The sequence below is a fragment of the Anthonomus grandis genome, chromosome 12 (genome assembly GCF_022605725.1).
Source record: "Anthonomus grandis grandis chromosome 12, icAntGran1.3, whole genome shotgun sequence".
Classification (NCBI taxonomy): Eukaryota; Metazoa; Arthropoda; class Insecta; order Coleoptera; family Curculionidae; genus Anthonomus; species Anthonomus grandis.
In genome coordinates this window covers 15,784,331-15,808,645 of record NC_065557.1, presented here as the reverse complement: position 1 = coordinate 15,808,645, position 24,315 = coordinate 15,784,331, and the positions used below count along the sequence as shown (strand labels likewise).

General features: G+C 30.1%; 1 protein-coding gene across 2 annotated transcripts in view; it reads left to right on the top strand.

Moving 5' to 3' along the window:
• LOC126742764 (C3 and PZP-like alpha-2-macroglobulin domain-containing protein 8) overlaps positions 1–24,315 on the top strand; it is a 334,454-nt gene that overhangs the window by 224,806 nt on the left and 85,333 nt on the right. For both annotated transcript variants that reach the window (XM_050449553.1, XM_050449554.1), the window contains exons 4-8: positions 10,733–10,948; positions 11,012–11,137; positions 11,200–11,423; positions 11,873–12,028; positions 20,805–20,933. In XM_050449553.1, the coding sequence (XP_050305510.1) occupies positions 10,733–10,948; positions 11,012–11,137; positions 11,200–11,423; positions 11,873–12,028; positions 20,805–20,933 (851 nt within the window). The remainder of the gene's footprint in view (positions 1–10,732; positions 10,949–11,011; positions 11,138–11,199; positions 11,424–11,872; positions 12,029–20,804; positions 20,934–24,315) is intronic.

Below are 24,315 nucleotides of genomic sequence, written 5' to 3'. Positions count from 1 at the left end.
GGAAACCCCATATCATTTTATAGGAGAATGCAAAAAATGGGCTAGGATCAGGAGAGAAGCATGGGTTTGCCTTCCTGCCACAAGAGGAACTACAGGATCAGAACTGGAAAGGCCTCCTCCCCGGTAATGACAAAGCTTCAGGGGTTGTGAGAAAGGGATTTTAGCCTACTAGCCACTGTCGGCCCACCATTATTACGACTACTACAATTCATTTAAGTTAAGCATGGCAAAATTGTTATAAAGGTTGGTTTTTCTAAATTTGATACGAGAGTGGATCAAATACTAACCGACCTTCTTTTTTATAATTTATTGCAAAAAGTTGTCAACAAAAGAGAAATTACATTATTTTTCTACATAGTCCCCTCCCTTTTGAATACATTTTTTCCATCAAATTGGAAGTTTTTTCATGCCCGTTTTGTAGAATGAACGAGGTCGGCTCTCTAGCCGTTTACACACGAAGCTTTCGACCTGCTGGTTGCTGCTGAATCGCTGCCCTCCAAGCTCTTCTTTCAGAGGCTCGAACAAGGATGGTGTTTCAAAGTAGTCCACCCCAATTTGAGTATCTTTTGATGTGTTATTTTGGCAGTGTGCGGTCTGGCGTCTTGGAGTAGAAGCACGTTCTTTACACTGCAACCACGTCTCTTTGATCGGATCGGAAAGATTGTCGCACTTTTTCAAGATTTCCAGATTGATAGATTTCCTGCACTGTAGTATGGCGGTTTTTCAAAATAAACATCTACGTTCAAATTTGTGATCCTTGTCCTTGGGCATCGTGGGTGGGAGCTGTTTTCAACGTTGGCACAGCCTTTCAAAAATTTTTTGTGTCACACTTTCATCAAACTGAGAGTTCAATCTATTCCAAATTTCGATAGGCTTGAAATTTTCTTTTGCAAGAAACTTGAAAATAATTCATTGCGCAAGACGTGGATGGCCTTTCTGTTCACTCATCGCAAAGGAGACTAAATTACTGAGAAGTATCAACAGTCGGTATTGCAGAAAAGTTCCTTAGGCTTCCAGCATATACTCCACGAGATGGCATTTCAATCAATGACATACATAAATTACAGTGACTAAAGGTCGGTTAATATTTGATTGACCCCGTAGTTATCTGCAGTAAATTATAACTCTTAATATGACCGTAATTGATGCTTCAAAGCTAATTTTTCATAATTTTTTAAACTGTTAATCAGCATTTTATTTAACAGCAAACACCTTGTTATAATTTTACTGGTATTGCATCTCTAAAGACTTATAAACTTATAAACTCGCCATATATTAATTGAAGTTTTAAAAAAAAATACATTCGTAAAAAGAAAGAATGCCTAAAAAGTCACGTATAATAATGTTTTTTGTAAAAAAATTATTATTTAACAGTATGAAACTATTAGTGAAACACTTTGTTTTTACCTATTCCAGTATTTATTCATCGTGTACATTTTCGATAATAATTAAAATATCCAACGAACAAAAAGTTATTTAAACCACGAATAATAAAGCCACATTGTAAAACGTTTCCGCCTAAATTAACAGGTGAATCAACCCGCTCACTTTACGTACTCCATGGCAAACAGAAGTTAATTTGGCGGCCGGATATAATAATTAAAATTTATGTGGTCCCGGCAGATATTTTAACCCGCATCGCTAGCGCCAACATTGCAGCCTCATAAAAGTTCGCCATCACGGCTGTAAAATTGGCCTCATATTTTAGAATTTTTACACTGCCAGAGGCCTTGTTTATGTGCTGGCTCTGAGCTCCGTAAAAGTTCTCCGCATTTTACAACGTGCTGCGGGATATAAGATTGACTCTGCCAGAATATTACTACGTAAGAAAAATACGTATTGGTCTTTTATAACGTTTATATAAGTCGTGCAAGCTGAACCTGGAATATTTTCCAGATATTTCTCTGTTTTTTCTTAACATAAAATGATTTGATATTGAGTATGAAATTGCTCAATTTTCATGCCTTTTTTAAGGTTTTTTTACATTGAGTTCTAGAAAACGCGGTTTATTTTTAGGTTAAAAGATTATTGCGTATAAAAAGAAAGGTATTGGGTTAAAGTTTCTTGAAACTCTAAAGTAATTGTATATCGTATTTTTATATCGGTTTATTTGAATATATTTTTTTGGGTGTACTTTTTCTTTCTTGAGTAAATTCTACGTAAATTCTTGCTCAGGCGTCCGTCATATGCTTCTGTCAATTGCAGCATTTTGGAGTTCTTAAAAACTACTTATCCTCGTTCATTGTGTAATATATTCCACCACCACGAAAGCTTCCTTCTTCCTCTTCCCCTCTTTCCTCCTTAATCTTACCTTAAAGGATAAGGCGCTTTCGTTCATTTCATTCTCCTCTCATAATATGTCCTAAGTAAGATATTTCTATATGTTTGATTACTTTGAAAAACTTACGGTCTATTTGTGCTCTTCGAAAAACTTCATTTCTTATGTGGTCTACCCATGACTTTCTGAGCATTCTTCTCAGGCAACACATCTCACATGCATCCAATTTATTTATGAAACTTGCTTTTAATGTCTAAGCCTCTACAAAGTACAGAAGAACTGAACAAACTTAGAGTTCTGTATATATCATTTTAGAGTTCTATATCTTAGTTTCAAGTTTATATTTTTATTTGTGAGGATTTTTTTGAGCTTTAGAGAAGTTGCTCTTGATTTTTCTATTCTACATCTAATCTCTTGTTCTGGGTCTCAATTTTGGTGTACCATACATTCCATGTACCTGAATTGCGTCTCTTGCTTAATATTCTTTTCATTTATCTGAATTCTGATTTATGATATCAGTCTTACTCACCACCATAAACTTCGCTTTTCGTTAATCTTGTTCTTGTTTCATTTATATAATTCAATAATTTTGAAAGTTGTTTGCGCGATTATTACAATATCATCTGCAAATCTGATATCATTGATATGTGAACCATTCACTCTAGTACCTACGGGGTTATCTAATACGATTCAAAAAACACTCTTTCTGAGTAGAGACTCAACAACATCGGTGATAAAACACAGCTTTGTCTTACACCATTTTTATATCAAACTGCTCTGTTATTGATAAGTTGCTCAATCAGTTATTCGATTGAGCAACTTATCAACAACACAACTTTCTGGTTCTAGTACAGATGTCTTTACCATCTTCCAACCCAGGTCCCTAAAGTACAATATTATTTTACATTGCCGAAGGCCTTCTCAAATCAACGAAACACATAAAAATATACTTTCTTTGGGTCTGACAATTTTGTTCCAAGATTTGTATACTCAATATTGCTTCTCTTATTCCAAAACCATTTTTAAACTCAAACTGACTACTACCAGTAGCTTCTTCCTATTTTTTAAAGAGCCGTGTAAGCAAAATTCGCAGAAAGAGCTTTAAAAAATGCCTTATTAGACTTATAAACTGGTATTATTTGCATGTTTTTGCATTACTCGATTTTGGTTAATTTATAAAAGTGTATCGAAGTTTGGAGGTAATCTTGATCTTGATTCATTAATAAATTAGAACGTGTCATAAAACATATTATCAGGACCTGCGGTTTTATTTTTCTTCATAAGCTTCACCACGTGTCTGATTTGTCTTCTCAATATAAATCCTGTTAGCTTTTCGAATTTAACAGTTGTTTAGTTAGTTGTCATTGAAACGCTTAATTGAAAATTACTTCCAGATTTTCTACATTCTGTCTAAAATCTGTCTATTTGAATATTTTCGTCTCGAATAATCTGTGCTGTTTCTTTTTTATATATCCCAGATATTTCTTTCACATTTTTGTGTAGGTAAAAAGTATCATTAACTCGTCTGAAACCTTCCGCTTCTTCACATCATATAGTAAGCCATTTTTCCTTTGCTTTCTCATTTCTGATTCTTCTTTGTGGATCTTTGTACTTGTGGTAGTCATTTCGAATTTTGCATAGTCTTCTTGCATTTTTCCATTAGCTCTAATATATTCTCGGATTATCCATTAGTTTTTTATTGTGTTTCTCGTTTTAAAGAAACTTTTCTTTTCAAATTTTAAAAGCTTTTTTTATGTTGTATCAACATCCTTCAAAATCACTGACTGAAGTTATGGTGTCGAGTTAAATATTTAAGTATTGTGTGTACTTATTCTGAATGTCCGTATTTTTGAGTAGTTTTATGTCGAACCTTCTTATTTAGCTTAAAGCAGAAGATGTTGGCCCTAACTAAGTTGTGATCTGATTTGATATCCGTACCTGGCATTGTAGTAATATTTGTTATTAGGTTTTTGATCCTAGGATTAATCATAACATAAATTATTTGGTTGCGTACAATGTTGATCTTTATCTTGAGGGGACTTTCAAGTATAGAGGTGACTACACCATCTATTTTAACTAATCAAATTGTTTTTCTCGTAATACTAAAATTTTCTAAAAGTCTTTCTCGTGTTTTATTTTTGTGTCCTTAGCCATAGTCTGCAATAAGAGTTCCCACTCTTCCCTTAGCCACTTTTGCATGACAGTCTCCCATTAGTATGTTCATTTAATTTGGTTTAGTTAGTTTAAGGCTTTAATCTATTTGTTTGTAAAGATCTCCTAACTCATTATCTGATTTATCGGCTCTTGGGGGATAAGCCTAAATGATTAACATGACTAGTGTACCTCGCAGATGGAGTACTAGAAGTCTTTATATAGGAAAAAAGTTTCCTACTAAATTCTAAAGGTGTTTATCTAGGAGTATTCTTACTTTATGTCGATGATTTGGGTCGACATTATCGTTTCCTGAGAAGTAAAATACGTTTTTCTTGACCTGAATCGCTCCGTAACTGAACATCGGAGTTTACTTACTCCCAAAATATTGATCTTAGCCTGTTCATTTCTTGGGTTAGGTTGTATTATTTTCCTACTCCATATAACGTTCTTACATTCCAGTTGGCTATTTTTGTAATTTTGTTTAGCTAGAATGTAGTTGGATGGGGATAAATTATAAAGAGCTTAAAAAATAGCTTTTTTGCTTACATCGACGTGTTGACAATATAATTTTTTATCCTCAGAAAGAATTTGAAATTATTACATTGAAATTTATAAGTTTTTTCCTATTATTAGATATAAAACAAGTACGTTGTAAAGTTATTATACAAAAATAAGTTAAAATTTGATGTTTATTTAAGGTAAAATAAAAATCCTGCAGTCTCCCTTCACTTATTTATTTATTTAGAATCTCTTATATTTACAGAAATTTCCAAATTCACGAATTTTTTTAATTTTTTTTAAGTATTCTTTTTCTTCTACTTGTAGTATTTTAAACAAATTTTTTAAAAATTACACACAATTATAACAAAAATTCTTTACCAGACAGTTTTTACTTTGCCGCTGGTTTTTATATTGTATTTTTAAAGGGAAATCGCGACCTTCATACTTTTTTCTTTTTGTTTTTCCATGGAAATCGAGTCTTGATGCCAGACTTTTTTTATTGTCTCTTCATATCTCAAATTATAATAACTTCCCAGATGGTAATTAGTTGAAAGTATGTATAAGAATAAAAAAAGGAAATTTTGTTTTTAAGTTGCTAAAGATTCAATCTTTCTCTTTAAGACTAGACGAAATGTATAGAAGTATTATTTATATATTATATGAAGTATCATTTATATAATGTTTGTATTTAGATAATGGTTTAAATTTTTCGTGTTATTTATAATTAATACTATATTGTTTTTTTATTATTTATAATTTATAACTATTTTACCTAAATATCTATTATTAACAAAAATATATTTCTTAAGTCACTTCCAAAATATTTTGTTTAATATTAAGCCATCTGATGATATATTTATAAATATTATATTATTTATAAATATATATATAATTATACTTAAACATAAAATTTAAGATAAATATAAGTGATATGCTATAAAAAAATTTTTTTGTATTTTTTAATCAGATTTATTGTCGACTTAAACGACATTAGTACAAGGCGTACTCATTTCATTATGTCCTACTTTTATTATAGCCTACATATCGCAATTTTCCGACTCTGCATCTGCTTAAGAACCCTACATATATTTTCACGAAGTTCGCGCCTCAAAGTTGGAGCTTCCAAATGACTCATCATGTGCGGTCTGACCAGGTCAAGGGCAAGCTTCTTGAGGTATTCTCTCCTGTGCTTTACAATTTATTTATTCACTTTACCAGAGCCACGCAAAAGAATCATTGAACTATATACCAAAATATCCAACAAATTATAGAACAGACATAATGGCCAGCAACGTGTTTTTCTACCAGTAGAATAAGTGTGGCACAACTGGTCTAAAGTATCCACTCCTCCTTTCCTTTTGTAGAATTATAAAATTGAATAATTTCTGGTAACTTGGTCGTAAATGGCTTATCACCTTTTTCGTGCATTGTCGAAAGCATAATTACTATTTTTTTAGCACTCTTGGGTGAACAGTATGATAACAGAGTCAGATGTCCACTGTAGCAAAACATGGCAGAATTTTGATTCCTTTCTTTGAGTTCCAAAAACGGTTCAGTAATTTCTTTTTTATTTCTTCTCACAGTACCAACAATAGTAATTTTCCTCTCCAAAAGATGTTTCGCAGTCTCAATAGAAGTAAACCAGTTATCCATGGTCAAGTTCCTATTTGTTCCTTGGACAGAACTGGTTAGCTTATTACAGTAATACTGAGCTACAGGAACATCGGTTGGTGTGGAACCTTTTCCTATATAAATTTCAGCATCAAGTGCAAAAGCTGTTTTGGCATCATAGGACAACACAATTTTGATTCCGTATTTATTGGGCTTTGAAGGGATGTACATTTTAAAAGGACATCGCTCTCTAAAACCAACCAATTTTTCATCAATTGTAATATATTCTGAAGGAGTAATTTTTCATCTTAACGATTGACCTCTCAAATACCTCTCGAAAAGCTACAAGCTTATCAATTTCTTTTCTTTCAGCTCTGGACTGCTTATCATCAAAGCGAAGACAGTTTATCAAAAACCTGAAACGTGCCTCGGGCATGGTAGCACGGAATATTGAAATTCCTGTATCTTTATCAAATAGTTCCTTGGTCAAAACTCCGGCCATTTTTATAACACCGGCATAATAAAATAGCCCGAAAAGTGCTGTTTGTATCCTTAGTCCAAGAGGGTCTCTTACCTACTGGCGTAATAACAGGTGCATCAGTATCTTGGTCATCGTTCTTATTTGAATATATCAATTGTTGAATTTGGATCTCGTTATTAGTATATTGGGTAATTTTATCGAGATTTTCTTGAGTGAAACATAATTTCCAAGCTTCAGTTCCCGATGTTATATGTTTTGCTTCGTTTTTGTTTCCAGGTAAATGCAAAACCAGATTTCGTTTTGGTGTGCGATGAATTGCGCCTTTCTTACCTGACCACATAAACCCATTTTTACCCTTTAATTTGGTAGGCACTGATAAAATTTCCACCATATCTCTGTTGATCGCCTGTATTTCTGCCAATGGTATATTGTCATCTTCCGAATCTGTATTACATGAAAAGGTATTCTGAGTCTGTTCTGGTGCAATAAAAGAATTAAGATTGATTTGATTGCCGCGTATTTCATCTCTTTCTGGCTTCTCTCTAAAATCAGGTATAACGGCATCTTCCTCCTCGCTGTCATCCGAAAAACTGTCTGAATCAAATTCACAGAGAATGCGATGAATTTTTCCGACATCTTCAGGCTTTCTTAGGTCGAAGAACTTTTTCTGCCCAGACATTATTCGTGCAGCCTAACAAAGAAAATCAATAATAACTTAAAAATTAAAGAAAAATATAATAACTTTAAAAAAAACTAAAATATTTTCAAAGTATTATAGACATATTTTAGAAATATTTTTCAAAAAAAGATGCTTACTCATATAATAATAATCACATATAAAATATAATATAAAATCTACTGAGAAGCGAAATATTCACAGAGTATATTTAACCTAAACTGCTACACTGGGGTACGCACTAACCCCAAATATCACAAATCTCGAAAAGAAAAAACCGTGTGCCAATGTCAATTGTCGCACGCGAACTGACTTGCCGCGTCTTGAAACTAATAAGACGTCGGCGTTCGTTCCCCCGCCCACTTCCATTTAACTTGAGATATGATTAATGATGGGGTACAAATGTACCCCAAGTAGCATTCCAGGGTTAAAAATGCCAAATTTAAAAACTTTCAAAATGCTGTAATTTCTACTGCATCTCCTTATTTCTTAGTATAACTCAATGTTTTATTTAGATTTCGAAAAAAAAATCTTTCGCAAAATTTTGTATACCCAAAGGTACATTGAAAGTGAATTCAAAACGTTCAAGGATGGTTGTGCGAAAACTATGCAGTTGCTTCATAAATTTTACTGTTCTTGTATACTCTCGTCCTTTTGAACCCAATCGGAAAAGTCGTACACCTTATAGTTTTTAAGATTTGGCATTTGTGAAGGCCTGTTTTATATAGGGTCAAAAAAATCATCAAAATGCATATGTATTCTTCATTTTTGCCAAAGACTATTACTCGTATTTTTAACTTTAATTTTGCATATCGATTCATTAGGTTTTAAAAGTTTTTCAGATTTTTTGTAAAACGTGTTCTAATTTTATATTTAAATATTATATTCTAGACATTTTAATTTTTTGGGTTTTTTATAGGAATATGGATATTGTAGTTATACCTAGATTTGTTTGGTTATGTCATTAGGTTAAAGATAAAAAAATATCAATAATTATAAATTTTTTTATATTTTTTAAAATTGCCAATTTATATGTATTATTATAATGCAATAATGTTTTTGCCTAAAGAAAACGTAAGTTTTTGAAATCAAAATGCTTTTTTTGAACGAAATAAGTCGATTCAATTAAGTTACACAATTTTGACGAAATTTTAGTTAAAAATTAAATAGAAATGTTCTTCCTTTAAATTGTTCTGTCTCTTTTTTAACAAAATAATATATAATGTTAGTTACCAAATAACTTTTATAATCTTTCTTTTTTCAGACCCAAAGGGTTTCTATCAAAAATGTATATTTGACTTTATCATTAGCGTGAAGATTTATTAATGCTGATAAGTATTATATTCATGCGTTGACATGGAAAATTGGATGAGGATGTTGCGCTATTATGAGGTGAACAATAAATAAATCGTCAATACAGAGACATAGTACAAGCCTTTTAAATATGGTGCTACCATAAAATGTGTCGTATTCCCTGTACCGATTAAACTACCAAGGCCGAAGTATCTTACAATAAGAATCTTATCCATTTGAATTATGCATAGAGAATTTATTATTAACTTAATTTGATAATTATCTGTCCAAAGTGATAAGGTTCGTCAAAGCTAAACTAGTAATGATGATGCTCCAACTGTATGTTGTATCTCCTAAAAAGAAAGCACATTTAAAGAAAGGAGTATAATTACTTTTTCGGCATAAATATAATTGTTTAACGGTATGAGAGACGATGAGCAAAAAGTTATTTAAACCACAAATAATATACCCACATTTTAAAACGTTTTCGCCTAAATTAACAGGTGGATCAACCCACTCACTTTGCAAAATAAATTTTGATTTTTGAGGACTGACAAACCTTTTGGAAACAAAAATATAAAAAAATTTAAAATTTAGAAATTTTCAAAATGCTATAACTTTTACAGACATATAACTATTCATAACCCAATATTTTCTTGATATTTGAGAGTATGTATTATTGTAAAAGCAGTCAGTTCGATTGCGATACATAAAAAAAAATCTTAGGTGAAATTTTCTGTATACCCTAAGGTACCCAAGAAGTGAGAAATTCAAAACTATCGAACACTGTTGTTAGAAAACTATTCATTTATTTTTTAAATTTTACTGCTCTTCTTGTATACTCTTGTCCGTTTAAATCCAATAAGATATATGATTGGATTTAGACCCTAAGTTGTACCCCTAATTTAAGATTTGAAATTTGTGAAGACCTGTTTTAGGGCCAAAAAAAATTAAAATACTAGATGTGTGTGCTTCAGTTTTTTCAAATTATTGTTTTTAACTTGGCTTATAGATGGCATATCGACTCGTTAAGTTTTTCAGATTTTTTATAACACAAATTCTAATTTTATATTTAAATATTATATTTTACATTTCTTTTTCATAAGAATTTAAATCTTATAAAATCATAAAATTTCTCCATTCATAAAAAAGATCATTTTACACACTTAAACACATTAATAACTATTTTAAAATTGGCAATTTACATGTTTTATTAAAATCGAGTATAATTTATAGTTTTTAGCTATAGAAAACATAGATTTTTGAAATCAGAGATATTTTGATTTTATTAATTCTACAAGATTTTGACCCGTTTTTATTGAAAAAATTCTATTTATTTTCTTCTTCCAAATCGTTCTATATTTGTATCTAACAAAATAGTATATAATAATAGCCCATAGGGTTAATGTAAGGCCCTAAATATAAATATGACTTTTTTTTATTGGTTGAATGATTTATTATGCTAATGGCTATTATACTCATGCCCTACTTAATGACTAAGTTATTTGTACACGAAATTTCCATTTAGATCTTATTATTTACACAACTTAAAAATGTTTACATAGTAACCATTTAAGTTATGCATCGATCATTGCTTTTATATATCACTGTCATATTGCAGTAAAAATTAAAACTTTAAACTACAAAAATTATTTATTTCCAAAATGGATATTATGGCAGATTAGAACATAACAACTGATTCTAAATAAATTAAACTACATAAGTTTTATTTTTTTAGGACATGGAATATTACCTCTAAACGTTCCATCCGAAGCAACAGGAACCTGTATCCTGCAAACTTTAATCAACTGCACTACATTACCCGATGCCAACAGCAGTATTGAAGAAGAAGGACAATGTGAATTAAAAAGCTCTTCGGAGATGCGAATAGTGGGATCAGTCAGAGAAGTCATTGTAAGGCCTTCGAAGCATGCTTATCGTCCAGAAGAAACTTGTAAGCTCTAACTTCATGTCAAATAAGTATAAAATAGACTTATCGAGTGATTAATTCTTTTAGTGAAATTTTGGCTTCTGGCACTGGATCACGATTTACAAATAGCATCAGATACTATTGGAGTTGTTAGTGTCAAAGATCCTCAAGGTACTAAAGTTGCCATATGGGACCAAGTATCATTAGATACAGGTAACAATAGTCTTTAGAATTCTTATGATAATTTTAAATTTTTTAAAATATTTTATTTATAGGAGTATTATCGTACTCTCTACCTTTAAGCCCATATGCTCTTACTGGCCGATGGTCTGTTGTGGTTGAAGTAGACCAATTAGAATATATTTCAACCTTTGAAGTGACTGCTAATGCAGGTTTAGGTCCACCAGATATATCTGTAGCAGAAGAGCACTATGTAGAATTAAAATTTGGCAATGAAATGCGTAGAAGATATAAGCCCGGATTACCATTCTCTGGAAAAGTAAGAAATTTATTAAACAGTTTTATTTTTTTAGCTTTATTTTTTTATTATCAGTTTTTATTAAACCGCATATTATATTCAAACTCAAGGGAACTAAACTGAGCACGTCGCTTTAGATATTGCAGTATTCAGCGTGGCTAGACACTCCATTCAGCAATTGAATAATATTATCTTAACACCCGAGTAATGTAGAACAAAGCCTTGATACGTGCATTTACAAACCTCATACATACAGATTAGGTCTATTCAATATACTATGTGATGGGCAACGAGTCTTTATTCTATTAGTTTCATATGAAGAGAAATTGTACTTTGAAATTTGTATTTGCTAAAAATTTAGTAAATAAGCTGGTAATTTGTTATAGCTTTTTTTTAAAGTTGAAATATAAAGAGATTAAAATTATGAAAAAAACACTTTAGTAGTACTAAACAAGTTTTCTTTATTTCAGGTTGAGGCTATGAGTACAGAAAAATCGGTCAGAGTAAGGGTAAAAGTGTATGATAACACAACGTCAATTTATTCCCAAGATATCGAAATATCCAATGGAGAGGGAACATTCATTGTCCCAGCCATTTTAGCTGATAGTGATATAATATATCTTCAGGTAATTTATTTTTCTATTCACTAATTGCTGATTAAACTAACCATTGATTTTTACGGGAATAAAAATGGCATTTTCGTTCATGTGCTTAAAATTTAAAAATATATTTTTTTTCGGAAAAGCTGTGTATACTGACCACGATGAATATTATCAACTAGTTTATGGTCATATTGGCTTTCATAATTCATGAAGTAATGAAAGTGCAGAATAAAACTTGGATAAATTAATCCAACTGTAGAAAAAAGCGAGTTTGTGAGGGTTAAGCTCAACAAAAAAAAAATTAATAGTAGAAAATTGAATAATTTGCATTAATACTATGATCCTTTTAAGATTATTTTAGACATAATACAAAACAGTGAGTTTTGAGGATATTCCTAATTTATAAGAAAAATCAACTTCGCTAATCGATTGTATATAATAAAAAATACATGTTTTATATTTTTTCAAAAAAATTGCTAAATAAAGGATTTTAAAAATTTTCTTTCATAAAAATTGTTTTTATGAAGCAGAATGAAACGGAGCATACAAAAATATTGAACAACTAACCTAAGATAACATATATTAAAAACAATCTATTTAAATAAACACAACATTATTAAACAAATCAAAATATTTGTTCTATTAGTCCAAGTAATTGTTATTATTTTATTCAGACCGTAAAAGCTTCGTGATCATGTTTATTATTACAGATTTTAGGGTCACCTGAGCTTTTATAATTCATGTAGTAATAAAAGTGCATAATAAAAGTTTTATCTAAGTTTTAATCCAAGTTAAGAAGAAGAACTTGATTTGGGCTATAGAAGAAAGCGAGTTTGCTAAGGTTAAGCTTAACAAAAAATATTAAAAATTAATAAGAACGCAGAGCAAAGAAGAAGTGGTCTAACGGTGCTCACAGGAGTTTGATATATTAAGTGCCAAGCCAAAAGGTGCAGAGAGAGCTGTACAGAAAAAGTTTAAAATCAAATAATTAAAAATAGATATAAGATTAGTTAGCTTTTTTGTTGGATATAGGTAAATTAATTACTTATCTTTATGAAATCATCCTCAAAACTCTTAAGAGACACAAATAAAATCATACATTCTGGTATACTTACAAAGGTTAGATTTCGCACACAGTTAAAGTGATAATTAATTCTTAACTAAAATTAGCTTTTCTTCAGTCTAATTTAAGTATTTGGTCTATAAATATTTCTTTTGAAGAATTGATTATTAAGTTGTAAATCACAACTAAAATTAAAAAAAAAAAAATATTTAAGTTAGTTTACCATAGTTTCTAACTTTTAAAACCAAAACGTTGTAAAAGGAGAAACATTACATATATAGTTAATGTAATGTTTCTCCTTTAATAGATCAATAACAAAATCTTAGAAACACTTTGTTTATCATCGGGCCTAAAAAAATAAGATTTTAAAAAATTGAAATGTATTATTGGTATATTTCCAAAATCATATTGCTTATCAAAAATGAAAGATATTCCATTCAGGTATATATTAAGCTTTATCCAACTTATCAATTACCAACGTTTTTAGCCTAAGTTTAATTAATAGAGCCTTGAAGAGATCAGAGATCAACTACATGAAAAATTCCTTTAACGTCATAAACTTATTGCAAAATTCATTATTCAATTACTACCAAATTATGTTTAGTATCATTGGATATATTTCTTTGTTTACAAATATAGCAGTATTTAAAAAGTAGAACCTAATAAAATACTAAAAATGTACATTATCATTACAAGAATTTATAGACATTTTAAATTTTGTATTTACTTTTAAATGAGCATTCCCTTTACTGTGTGCAAAAATTTACCTTTTGGAACTATGCCAGAATGTACAATGTTATATGTGTTTTTATATATCTTTTAGAGTCCTGAGGTCCTCTCATAGAGATCGAAACGTCGATCAAAATATATGAATTGATCGTCTGATATAGTTTTTTTTAGCTAGATAAAACTAAAAAAAGCTTACAAATTTCAAAGAAGTCACGAGAATCACGCCCTGCAACAGAAAAAGTCGATTTTTATTCAAGTCTGACTCACCTTGAAGAAAATAAGTATCAAAAACATCAGCAATTTAAATGTCAATCGCACGTGAATTTTCTGACATTCACCTTTACCAAAATCAATCATTTATCACCATCTTATATCGAATAAAGCATTATAAAAAATATCATATTAAAAAAACATGCTTATAATACTGTATAAAAATGAGACATTTGAATTGAAAATTTACAGCCATGATATATTACCTAATTTATTCCTTCCGCAATATAAAATTGCCAGTAAATGTATGCGATTGTAGTCGTTGTTGAAATTTATGTGTTATCAGAATTATCAGTTTCAAACCGGATATTGAGAAAATCGAAAAATGGGAAAAGTGGGTCGGAACATGACATGAATATAAAACCCATGTGACAGCTGTGAATTCTTTATGGCGGTTAGTGCGGACACAAGCTATAGTTGATGCATTGACGTTGATATAGTAGACTTGAATGTATAAGTAACGTGCATGTTGGGAAAAATACTATTTTACATGAATTGTTTATTAGCAAAGTTAAGTAAGTTAAGCATTTGTGCCAATTATTCCACTCGCCCTTATCCACTACTCAACGGCATTTTAACTCGATTTAGTGTATTTAATTATACTCGTTCTTTGCTCTTCTACTAATTTAATAGGATCTTCCAATGCGGTCTCTACATGTTAATTTCTTTAAGCAACCTTGTTAAAAATAACGCATAAAGAATTCGGCACATGAATAGTGAATCAACATCTGCATTACTAATCCAGTGCAGGATTTTTATTATTGTAAAAATATGAAAATTATGTCTAGCAAGTAATTTCAAAAAGAGGTTAACATAAATTTTAACGCAATATTTACGTGAGATTCATTTGGCAATTTATGATATTGCAAAGAAGAAAAACATATTTGTCAAACTCTAGGAAAATATTTACTGTTAGTCAAGCCGTAAGTCACATTCAGGTTCCAATAAGCGGTGGCAGTTCGCAGGAACAATCTGTGCAGGGCGGAAGGAAAACGTGATAGTAATAGGAATTTTCATGTTATTTATTGCCGTTTCAGCAAAAGTTATGATTGTTGTTTCCTTTCGGAAAAATTTATTTCTGCGTTCTTTTATGCACGCGGCCGTTAGCAAATGCAAGAAAATTGAGAAATACGGGACTGAAACGTAAATAAAAGGAGAAAACATTGTTATTTTCCTTGCGAGGAATGGGAAAACTAAAATAAATAAGCAGTTTGCTGTAAAAGTGCATACATATTTTGTCAACATGCAAAGATATACGTAGCTTTGTTTTAGAGTGTTGAATTTCTCGGCGGGTCTCTGTTTATGCTCAGTTTATGTATGCAAAATGAAAGTAAATGTAAATGTATACTGAGAAAAGGCAAAAAAAGTTTCTTCAAACAAAATACAATAAAATAGAGTTTAAAAATATCTGAGTAAATAAATGACCCGCAAAAGGTTAACCTTTTGTCAGGGGTTTGTGAATATACAGGTAAAAGGTACAAAGTAGTTTTTTAAATAAAAAAAGTTTTAAAAAAATCTTATTTTGGTACTATAGAACCTATTACACTAATAACGATAAAAAGTACTTATGCTATTTGAGTTTTTACTCCTAAGTAGTGCTTAAATACATTTAAAAAACAATTTTCAAGTTGACATCATTATACAATTAACAACTGATGAAGTCTTTGAAGTGGTAGTGATATCTGTCAAAATAGGGTTTTTCGTCTAAATCAGGAATCAACAGTAATAAATTAGGGTTTATTTATGCTACCACTTGCATTTAGTAAAAACATGTATACATCTACTTATTTTTATATTCTAGAATATATGCAATATGCTCTCTAGATTGGCTTAGAAACCACTCCTTTAATTTTACTTTAAACAGATATATAGAATTAACAGGGAGTACTGATCGAATTTTTGGATTCAGATACAAATAGAAACTCTGTCCTAATGTGGGGATTATGTTTTATAGGTAGCCAGTTAGGTGTTGTGAGCGAGTAGTGTATGGATGTGTAATTAATGATAGTATATCTTTCTTCTTAGATTGTCTTATAGCTACAGATTGGAAAAATAACTGCCTTGGGTCCAAGATACTGGTTTTAAAGCATAAAGAGCATGCGAAGAAAAAAGTACGTTTTTACCTAAGATTATCCTTAATAACCATTTTTGCACAATCTCTATTAGATATGTGTTTTTAAGGCGCCACCCCATACCGTATGTTAAATGTGGTATAAGATTATGTTTTGGCTAAAGGTCAAAATTATTGATATAGATCACGATCTGATCAACTTCTAGTCTAGTTATTGTAACTCTTGCAAAAAGACATGGTATCATGTTTCATAAATGCACCAACGTTATTATGACCTTTTAAGATCTAATATCTTATAAATTAAATAAGACCTTTGCTCATCTTTAAACCAACTCTATTTTATTAGCTTAACTATCACATTTCCCAGCAGAAATTTTTTCAGTGCAGTGATTCAATAACAAAAACTTAGGTCTCATCTACCTTTCGCTATGAAAAATTTCCACGCTAAAGCTTAGGACTCGAAATTAGCAAGTATTAGATCTATTTGCGGATGTTATAGATAACATGTTCTCTGATTGGTATGCTTTGAGTATAATCTTCAAATTTATTATCAAAATTGACCTGGACTTGGGATCAAGAAGACCAGATATTAGAGTATATATCTTCTGGAACTACCTTTTTCTCATATACAAATACAAATCATTTTTGTGAATTAATCATACCTTTCACTTGAAGAGATCCACGGCTTCACACTTAACGACCACTTGCTTATGTTACTCGCTAGGCTGGATAATGACCTTTCCTCAAAAGAATGCAGAATGAGCTTAGTGTAACTTAAGTGCATTTTAAACATACATGCATATCACAAATTACTCTAACTCAAATGTTGAATCCTAAATGCAACTAAGTAGCAGAGCATTTCACAGATAGATCAAGCGTTAATGTTTCAATTCATTCTTATATTATTTATTATTTTCTTTATTATTAGTTAAGTTTAGTTATTGATTGCGTTTAAGTGTTAATTAAATGGAAAAATGAATAAGTGGTAAATCTAGCTTATTTTTATTCAATTTAAATAAAAACGATACTTAAAATTCCATGCAGTTTGACTGCAACCGCTTTTCCCAATCCCCGTTTTTGTCAGACTTTCGCATCTAAATCATTTGCTAAATACTAACTACAATACTGGTAACTTAATTACAATTAGTAAATTAATAGATCATTAAATAACTTTATCAGCTAGCACGACTGGTCCTAATAATTTACAATTTATTGTGGAAGCGGCTGAGTCAGTTTTAAAATATGATAAATTTTCTATTTTACCATGAAGAAAAGCTATACTAATAGCTTTTCTTAGCCGATATTAGTAAATAATAGTGTTCAACCCGAAGGTAAATATCGTCAATAGCATAGTTAACAACTTTAAAGAAATATGGTTTAAAAGGATTAGTTAAAGAAGTTTCAACTTCTTCAAGTAAACAAGAGTTTCAACTATTTTTTATAAAGCTAAAAAGATTAAAGAACTCTTCTTCATCTCGGCAAAACAAATTTTCTCTAATGATGAAAACATTTATCTCTTGCAAAAAGTAAATTTATCAGTTGCTTATTAACTTAGACAAGTTTTACAATAACGGTAATGAGTTTTTGCGAAAACTCTTAATTCGCTGGATATAAGCATTACTAAAATTATCATTAGTGTCTATACATATACAAAGTTGCTTGTACAATATGTTTTTAAATCAAATTTTGTTCTGGCCAAGTAGCCTTTCTCGATCCATTTCTGGACGTTAAATAGAGTTAATTGTTATTAGTTGTAATAAATAAAATCCAACAAAAAATTATTTGCATGATTATTATAACTAACTAGTTAACCAATAAGCGCATTATAAAATTTGTCTTTGTAAGTCGACACAGCAATTATAAATTGTTTTATACTAGTATATCTCCTATAGTTGGAACTGTTGATGTGGCGCTCAAATTACGAGACAGTTTTACCACTAACCAAAACTCTTTATTTTTACTCTCGAAACGTATTTCGCTAATGATGTTAGCATCTTCGGGAGAAGATTAAAACTAAACTTAAACTACTTACAAATCTCCTTATATACTACTGATGTAACTAATAGAGCGGTCAAAGAAGTATGGCCAAACAAATCTTAAACACTAACTAAATTATATAATTGACTAAAAGGGATTATTGATCTTTATCCCTGTTAAGAATGTTTTTTCAATTATTAAATATTGCTAAACTTTCGTATGCATCTAATTTTCTATTGTTATTTACTGGTTTAAGTAATTTTAAGTTGTCTATCCCCACAAAGTGACCAGTATTTAAAACATGTTCAGGCATACTTGACTTTTCAACTCTTCCATATTTCACATGAGCTACACGTTCTTTAAATCTGACATTAATTAATCTTTTGGTTTGTCCTATGTACTTTTTATCACAATCGTTGCAATCAACCTCATAGATCCCAGACTTTTCATTGGGCTTTATTTTATCTTTTGGGTTTTCTAAAAGATTTCGTCTAAAAGAACTCGGCCGAACTTTGATAGACCATTCTTAGACCTAAGTCTTTAAAAACCCTATCAAAGCCTCTCGTCAAGATAGGATTGTATGGTATTGCAACAAAAGTTTACTTATTTTTATCTTTTTTTTTGTGGTAGAGTTTTTAAGATTAACTTTAAAACTTTGTCTTCTAATAAGCTTATCAATAATCTCATCGTCATAAGCATTGATCCTAGCAATTGTTTTTATTGTTGTTTTTTCTTTATTAAATCTGTTATTATTCGAGGAAATGAGATCAAACGATGTACCAAGAGATGCATGCATGCATTTATCATGCAATTGTTTTGCAATTATCATTATTGCACAAAAGTGTCGAACACGGCAAACACATCATCAACATATCTTAACCAAACTAGTGGAAAGTATTGGAATGTATTTTTTGGATTTAACTCAAAATGGTTCATAAAGAGCTCTGCTAGAAAGGGAGAGAGGCAATTACCTATGGCTGTACCTTCTAGTTATTCGTAGTATGAGTTGTTATATTGAAATACTTTGTGCCATACAAAGTTTTGTTAATTTAATTATTTCTTGGATTAATTTAGGAGTTAATTTAATTATTTCTTAATTACTTATGGATTTCTTGGTAAATATTATCGAAACCGTTACTTTCCAGAAGTTCAATCAGATATTCCAAAGTTTCTGGTATTGGAATGCTTGGGAACAAAGAAGATACATCGAAAGAAACAAGAGTTTCATTTCCACTTAGAATGAAATTATTGACTTTTGAAATAAACTGTTGGCTGTTATAAGTTGGAGATCCTATAGTGGAGACAATTGGTCTTATTTTATTGCCAGGTTTATGGATTTCTGGAACACAATATAATTTTGGAATTGTTGGGTTCGAAAGTTGTAACTTGATTTTTTCGGAAGAGGAAACAAGGTTTTTGCAGTCATTTAATGGTGTCTTAATCTACGAAATCATTTTTGATAAAGAATTTTTAGAAATCTTTTTATATAGGTCATTTTAATAATCAACTCGTTTAAAATATTCTGCTTTGTCTAAAGGGCAATAAAATGAGACCAAATGTCTCCACTATAGGATCTCCAACTTACAACATTTCAAAGTTTTTAGTAAAGCAGTTTGAGACATTAAAATTACCTTATGAATGTTTTTTCATTCCACGTTAATTTATCGAATTATACTATAATAAAGAGTAGTTCAATAGCTTAAAATATACAATTTTATATTTTAAGTTATTGATATACGCATGGATTTATATTGATAGTGCTTAGTGAGATTAATATCAGCCAGAATTTCTATAAATATAAGGTTGCTGGTGTTACAGATTTACATCAAAGATAACTAAGACCAATTTATTTTTGATTGGTACAAATCATCACAATTTTATATAATGTATTACTCGATCTGATTATTTAACTTGAAGAATAAAGTGATCAGGTCCTCGAATTATCTTTAAGTAGGTATTTATAAACAGCACTTTCTTTCTACAAAGTTATTGAGAATATGTTAAAGAATTCTGAATTCTATAGCCATATTTAACTTTAATTCCTCCAATAAATGCATATTTATAATTCTGAAATTTAATTATCATGAAACTTAACAACTTTGGCTTCAAAATTTTATAGTGTTCAGGAGGCAAAATTATTGACTATATGAGAAAGAATAAGATAATTTATAGCTCCATGCTGGGGCTGCCTAGAAACTCCCGATAAGGTGTTGATATTACGGAAACAATAAAACGTTTAAACAATAAATATATTATATATTTTTTAATAATTTTATTTTAAACTACAATCAAGCAAAGAAGAGTTTTACTATCCTTAACATTTTTGTAGATGTAGCCATTGCAATACTTCATAAGACAAATTTAGCTACATTTTTACCACTCGCAATATTTTTCATACGATCCTGCACACAACTACCTTACCTTTGAACCTCCATATTTAATTTAATTAACTTAAATTACTAAATATTTAATTACATAATTAAAATTAATGTTTCAGTTAAATAAAATGGCCATCCATGTAAAACACGGAAACCAAAGCGTAACATAACATACCGAGACACTTACGGTTTTTCTTCGTTTCGTCTGTTCACCAGTTCGAAGGCCATTTATCTTAGCGCAAAGACACGGCTTTTATCTTAAAGAAACATGTTTGTGTTCTCAGATAATAACGTAGCTCCATTGTATTTCAGGCGGAATTGGTCTCGGTGGAGAGCAAGGAAATAGAGAGCCATTACGTGCTCGCGAGGGAGCCAATCCGAAAATGGAACTCTTCAAGTGACTGCTATCTTTTAATTGAGGGGGTCGAGCATACTCTACAGGTATGTAAAACGTATCTTGAATTTATAAATATATTATCAAATTTACACATAATATGTGTCAGAATTAAAATATTTAAGATTTCCGTACAATTACTACTTGGTAAAAAACGATAGGTCCCTTACAACCAAGCACCTTACTTCAGAATATAAATATTTTATTTTATTTAAATTTGCTAGCAGATATTCCCCTCGACTGCTTTGAATTCTGTTCTACTCACTGCTATTGTATTTTGCTTCCTTGATATTTATATTACTTTTTATTCTTTTAGCTTCGTTTATTATTTAGATGTATTATGAAAAGTAACAGGTAGTAGGGACTGAAATGTCTTGAAAATAAAAAACAGAAAATTGAAACTAATGTAAATTTGTTTTGGCAATTTTGCTATATCATTCAAGTCACCCCCTTAACCTTTAGCTAAAAGCTTGGTATTACTTTTTTCTAAAATATAATTTTGGTAACACTTGCCCTTTTGATTCCTCTTTTTATTTTTGTATACTTCTTCCTTGAATTTTTAATATCAAAAGGAGTTTATTTTTTATTTTTATTTAATTTTTTATCAGCTTCCCTCCTAAGTCATATTTCTTGTTTTGTTACGATCCTTCACATATTTTATGGTTCATAAAGTTTTAAATATTTATCAACATTTCAATTTTACCTAAAGTCAAATAATTTTTTTCATTATTCTTTTTTTTTTTCGTTTTCATCAACTGTTTTTCTTCTCTTTTACAAAAAAATACAGCGCAGTGCTTTAACACTTAAATTTAGTAGAAGTACATGGTAGTAAATAGTTTTAGAAGCTTAAATGGAATTACTTGATTTTAGTGACTTTTCTTTTAAAGTTCCAGCCATCAATTATGTATTACTTCTATTACTTTTTTTGGTATGTAAGTCAAATGCTACTTTTTTTTCCTTTTTATTTTCCTTATTCTTTAGCCTTCCATTTTGGCAATCACGCTTACGGCTGGTTTCACATGGTGATTTGATGACCTTTATATTATTTCATTGCGTAGTTTCCATTCGATTATCCATATTATCCTTGTTGCGCTTATTCCTGGAAGTAGGCAATCGTAGAACTTAACAAACCCCACCCATGCCTAAAATAAGAACATTTTTCTGGTCCACTTTTAATTAGCTTTTAGTTTAAACCTGCGAATAGCTTCCATCCCTGATCCATAATTTAAAAGGCTACTGTGATAAAGTAGAACCATACTATTTATGGTTCTGGTCTCTTATTATTTATCTGTAACGTAAAAACTTATAGAAAATTATATTTATTAAAAGGTCTTGGAAATAATTTATGTCAGGAGAAATCTAATCTATTTTAAATTAATTTTATAATTATTAACCGCACTATAACGCTCTTATTACTGTGTTGCTTTATCAATTTGTGTTTTCAGAAGCTTCAATAGAATAGGCTTAGGTAAAAAAGGTTTCACCTTTTTTACTTTTTTTCGATTTTTTACTCTGAAAATTAGACTATTTCCTTGTCTTCTTTTTCTTTTATCTCCTTTATCTTAATTTTTTTCCAGCTTGGAATAGTTTTTTTTAAACTTTTAAAGCTAGGCTGTCATCGTTCTTAATAAAATGTTTCCCTCAATATTTCTTTACTTATTGTTACTTTTGCAAGCTTTAATTAGATATACGAACATACTTAGTTGCATTAAGAGTCAAACCATACTTCTCCTTATTTTCCATACCTTCTACTCTACTAGATATACACAGTGCTCAATTAATACTGACAATTTTATTACATGCCTTCTATTCTTCCTGTCGTTATGTAATGGTTCATTAAATAATATCTTCTTTAAATAAATAAATAAATAGTCATATATTTCCAATAGAAGTTACCCAATTACAAAAAATACAAAAATTAATAAATCTTCTAAAGTTAAAAAAAAAAACTATCAAAGAACCAAAGAAGAAAACCAAGCGATAGATATTTTAACAAAATTACTAAAGACGAAATACGTGTAATCGTTTTTTACAAAATAAACATAATTTGACCATTGACTTTGTGTCCCTCCAATCTCTGAATTTTTATTATTTACTTCTTCCTTGGGCTTATTTTTTCTACTGTTAAAAGTTAGCCTACTTCATGGTTAGCCATACTGGCAGGTCTTCTATGCATTTAACCATTAGCTTTGAATTAATCTTTTTCGTTATGAAAGTCAAGTGACATCCTCTTCTTTTTTATTTTTACTTAGATCTTCTATTCTGGAAATAAGACTTTCTTCTTTTTTTTTCATCTCACTCTACCATCCGCCTTAGTATTATTGAGCCATCGTATTACTTCATTTAATAGTTTCTTAACTTTGGACTTCTCTCTAACTCTTTCTATGTCTTCTATTTTCATAGGAGGCCTTTGTTAGTATCAAATAATAATATTATTTCCAGTGCGCAAAGTGTTAACAACAGTGTTACAAAGACAAAAATTTTCATTATGTGTTGAATTATACCTCTTATTCTTTTTTTACGTTCTTTCTATTCACCTTCTTTTTGCCTATATTCACTTTTAAATTAAGCTTCCGCAATACTCAATTAATGTTAGTAAATTTGCTGTATTAGCTGTTTTTCTATGTTCCTAATGCCTTCGTATTATTCTGTTTAGCGTAGAAAACAAATTATAGGTTTTTCTTCATTTCTTTACTCTCTTTGTTACTGCTACTCTTCTTTACCAATCGATTTCATCCTTCCAATCCTTTAAACACCTTTGTGTTATTTTATTCGGTATGTTTTTCCTTCGTTATTATTTGTACTTTTTATTTTACTTCTTTTTCTCCCTCTTTATAATTTTTTTTCTGTTTTTTTTACACTGTTTCCTCTACTCCTGAAAATATGCTTTCCTGTTGCTTATCAGAACTTATATGTCATTCCTCACCTTTACTAAAAATAATTCTATTTTAATATGTTGCTTTAGTGGCCCAGTTCAATTGTGTTTACTTTTAAGGCTTAAGTTGTATGTAGGGTCATTTAAAATCCAAGTTGTTTAATTTTGTTTTATTTAAAGCCAACGTTTCGGCTTAGTCCTTCTTCAGGGTGAAAAATTAAAGCTTTTCGTTAAATAGTATAGAGCAGAACATGCCCGTATTTAGTAGTGATTCCATTTGGTTTAATTAGTTTTTATTTAACTGGGTTTTAAAGAAATACGAGTATTAGTGTATAAGCAACAAAATTTAATTAGTGATTTTTTAAATTTTTTGCTTTGTTGCTGCATTTAATTAAATTAATTTAATTGCTTATACGCCAACACTTCTATTTCCTCAAAAACTAGATAAATAATAACTTAGTAAACTAAATGCAATCACCAAATAAATACGACTATGTTCTGCTTTATTTTTATGAACTCTTTATTTAAAAGCTTTAATTTTGCTGTTAGCCCTG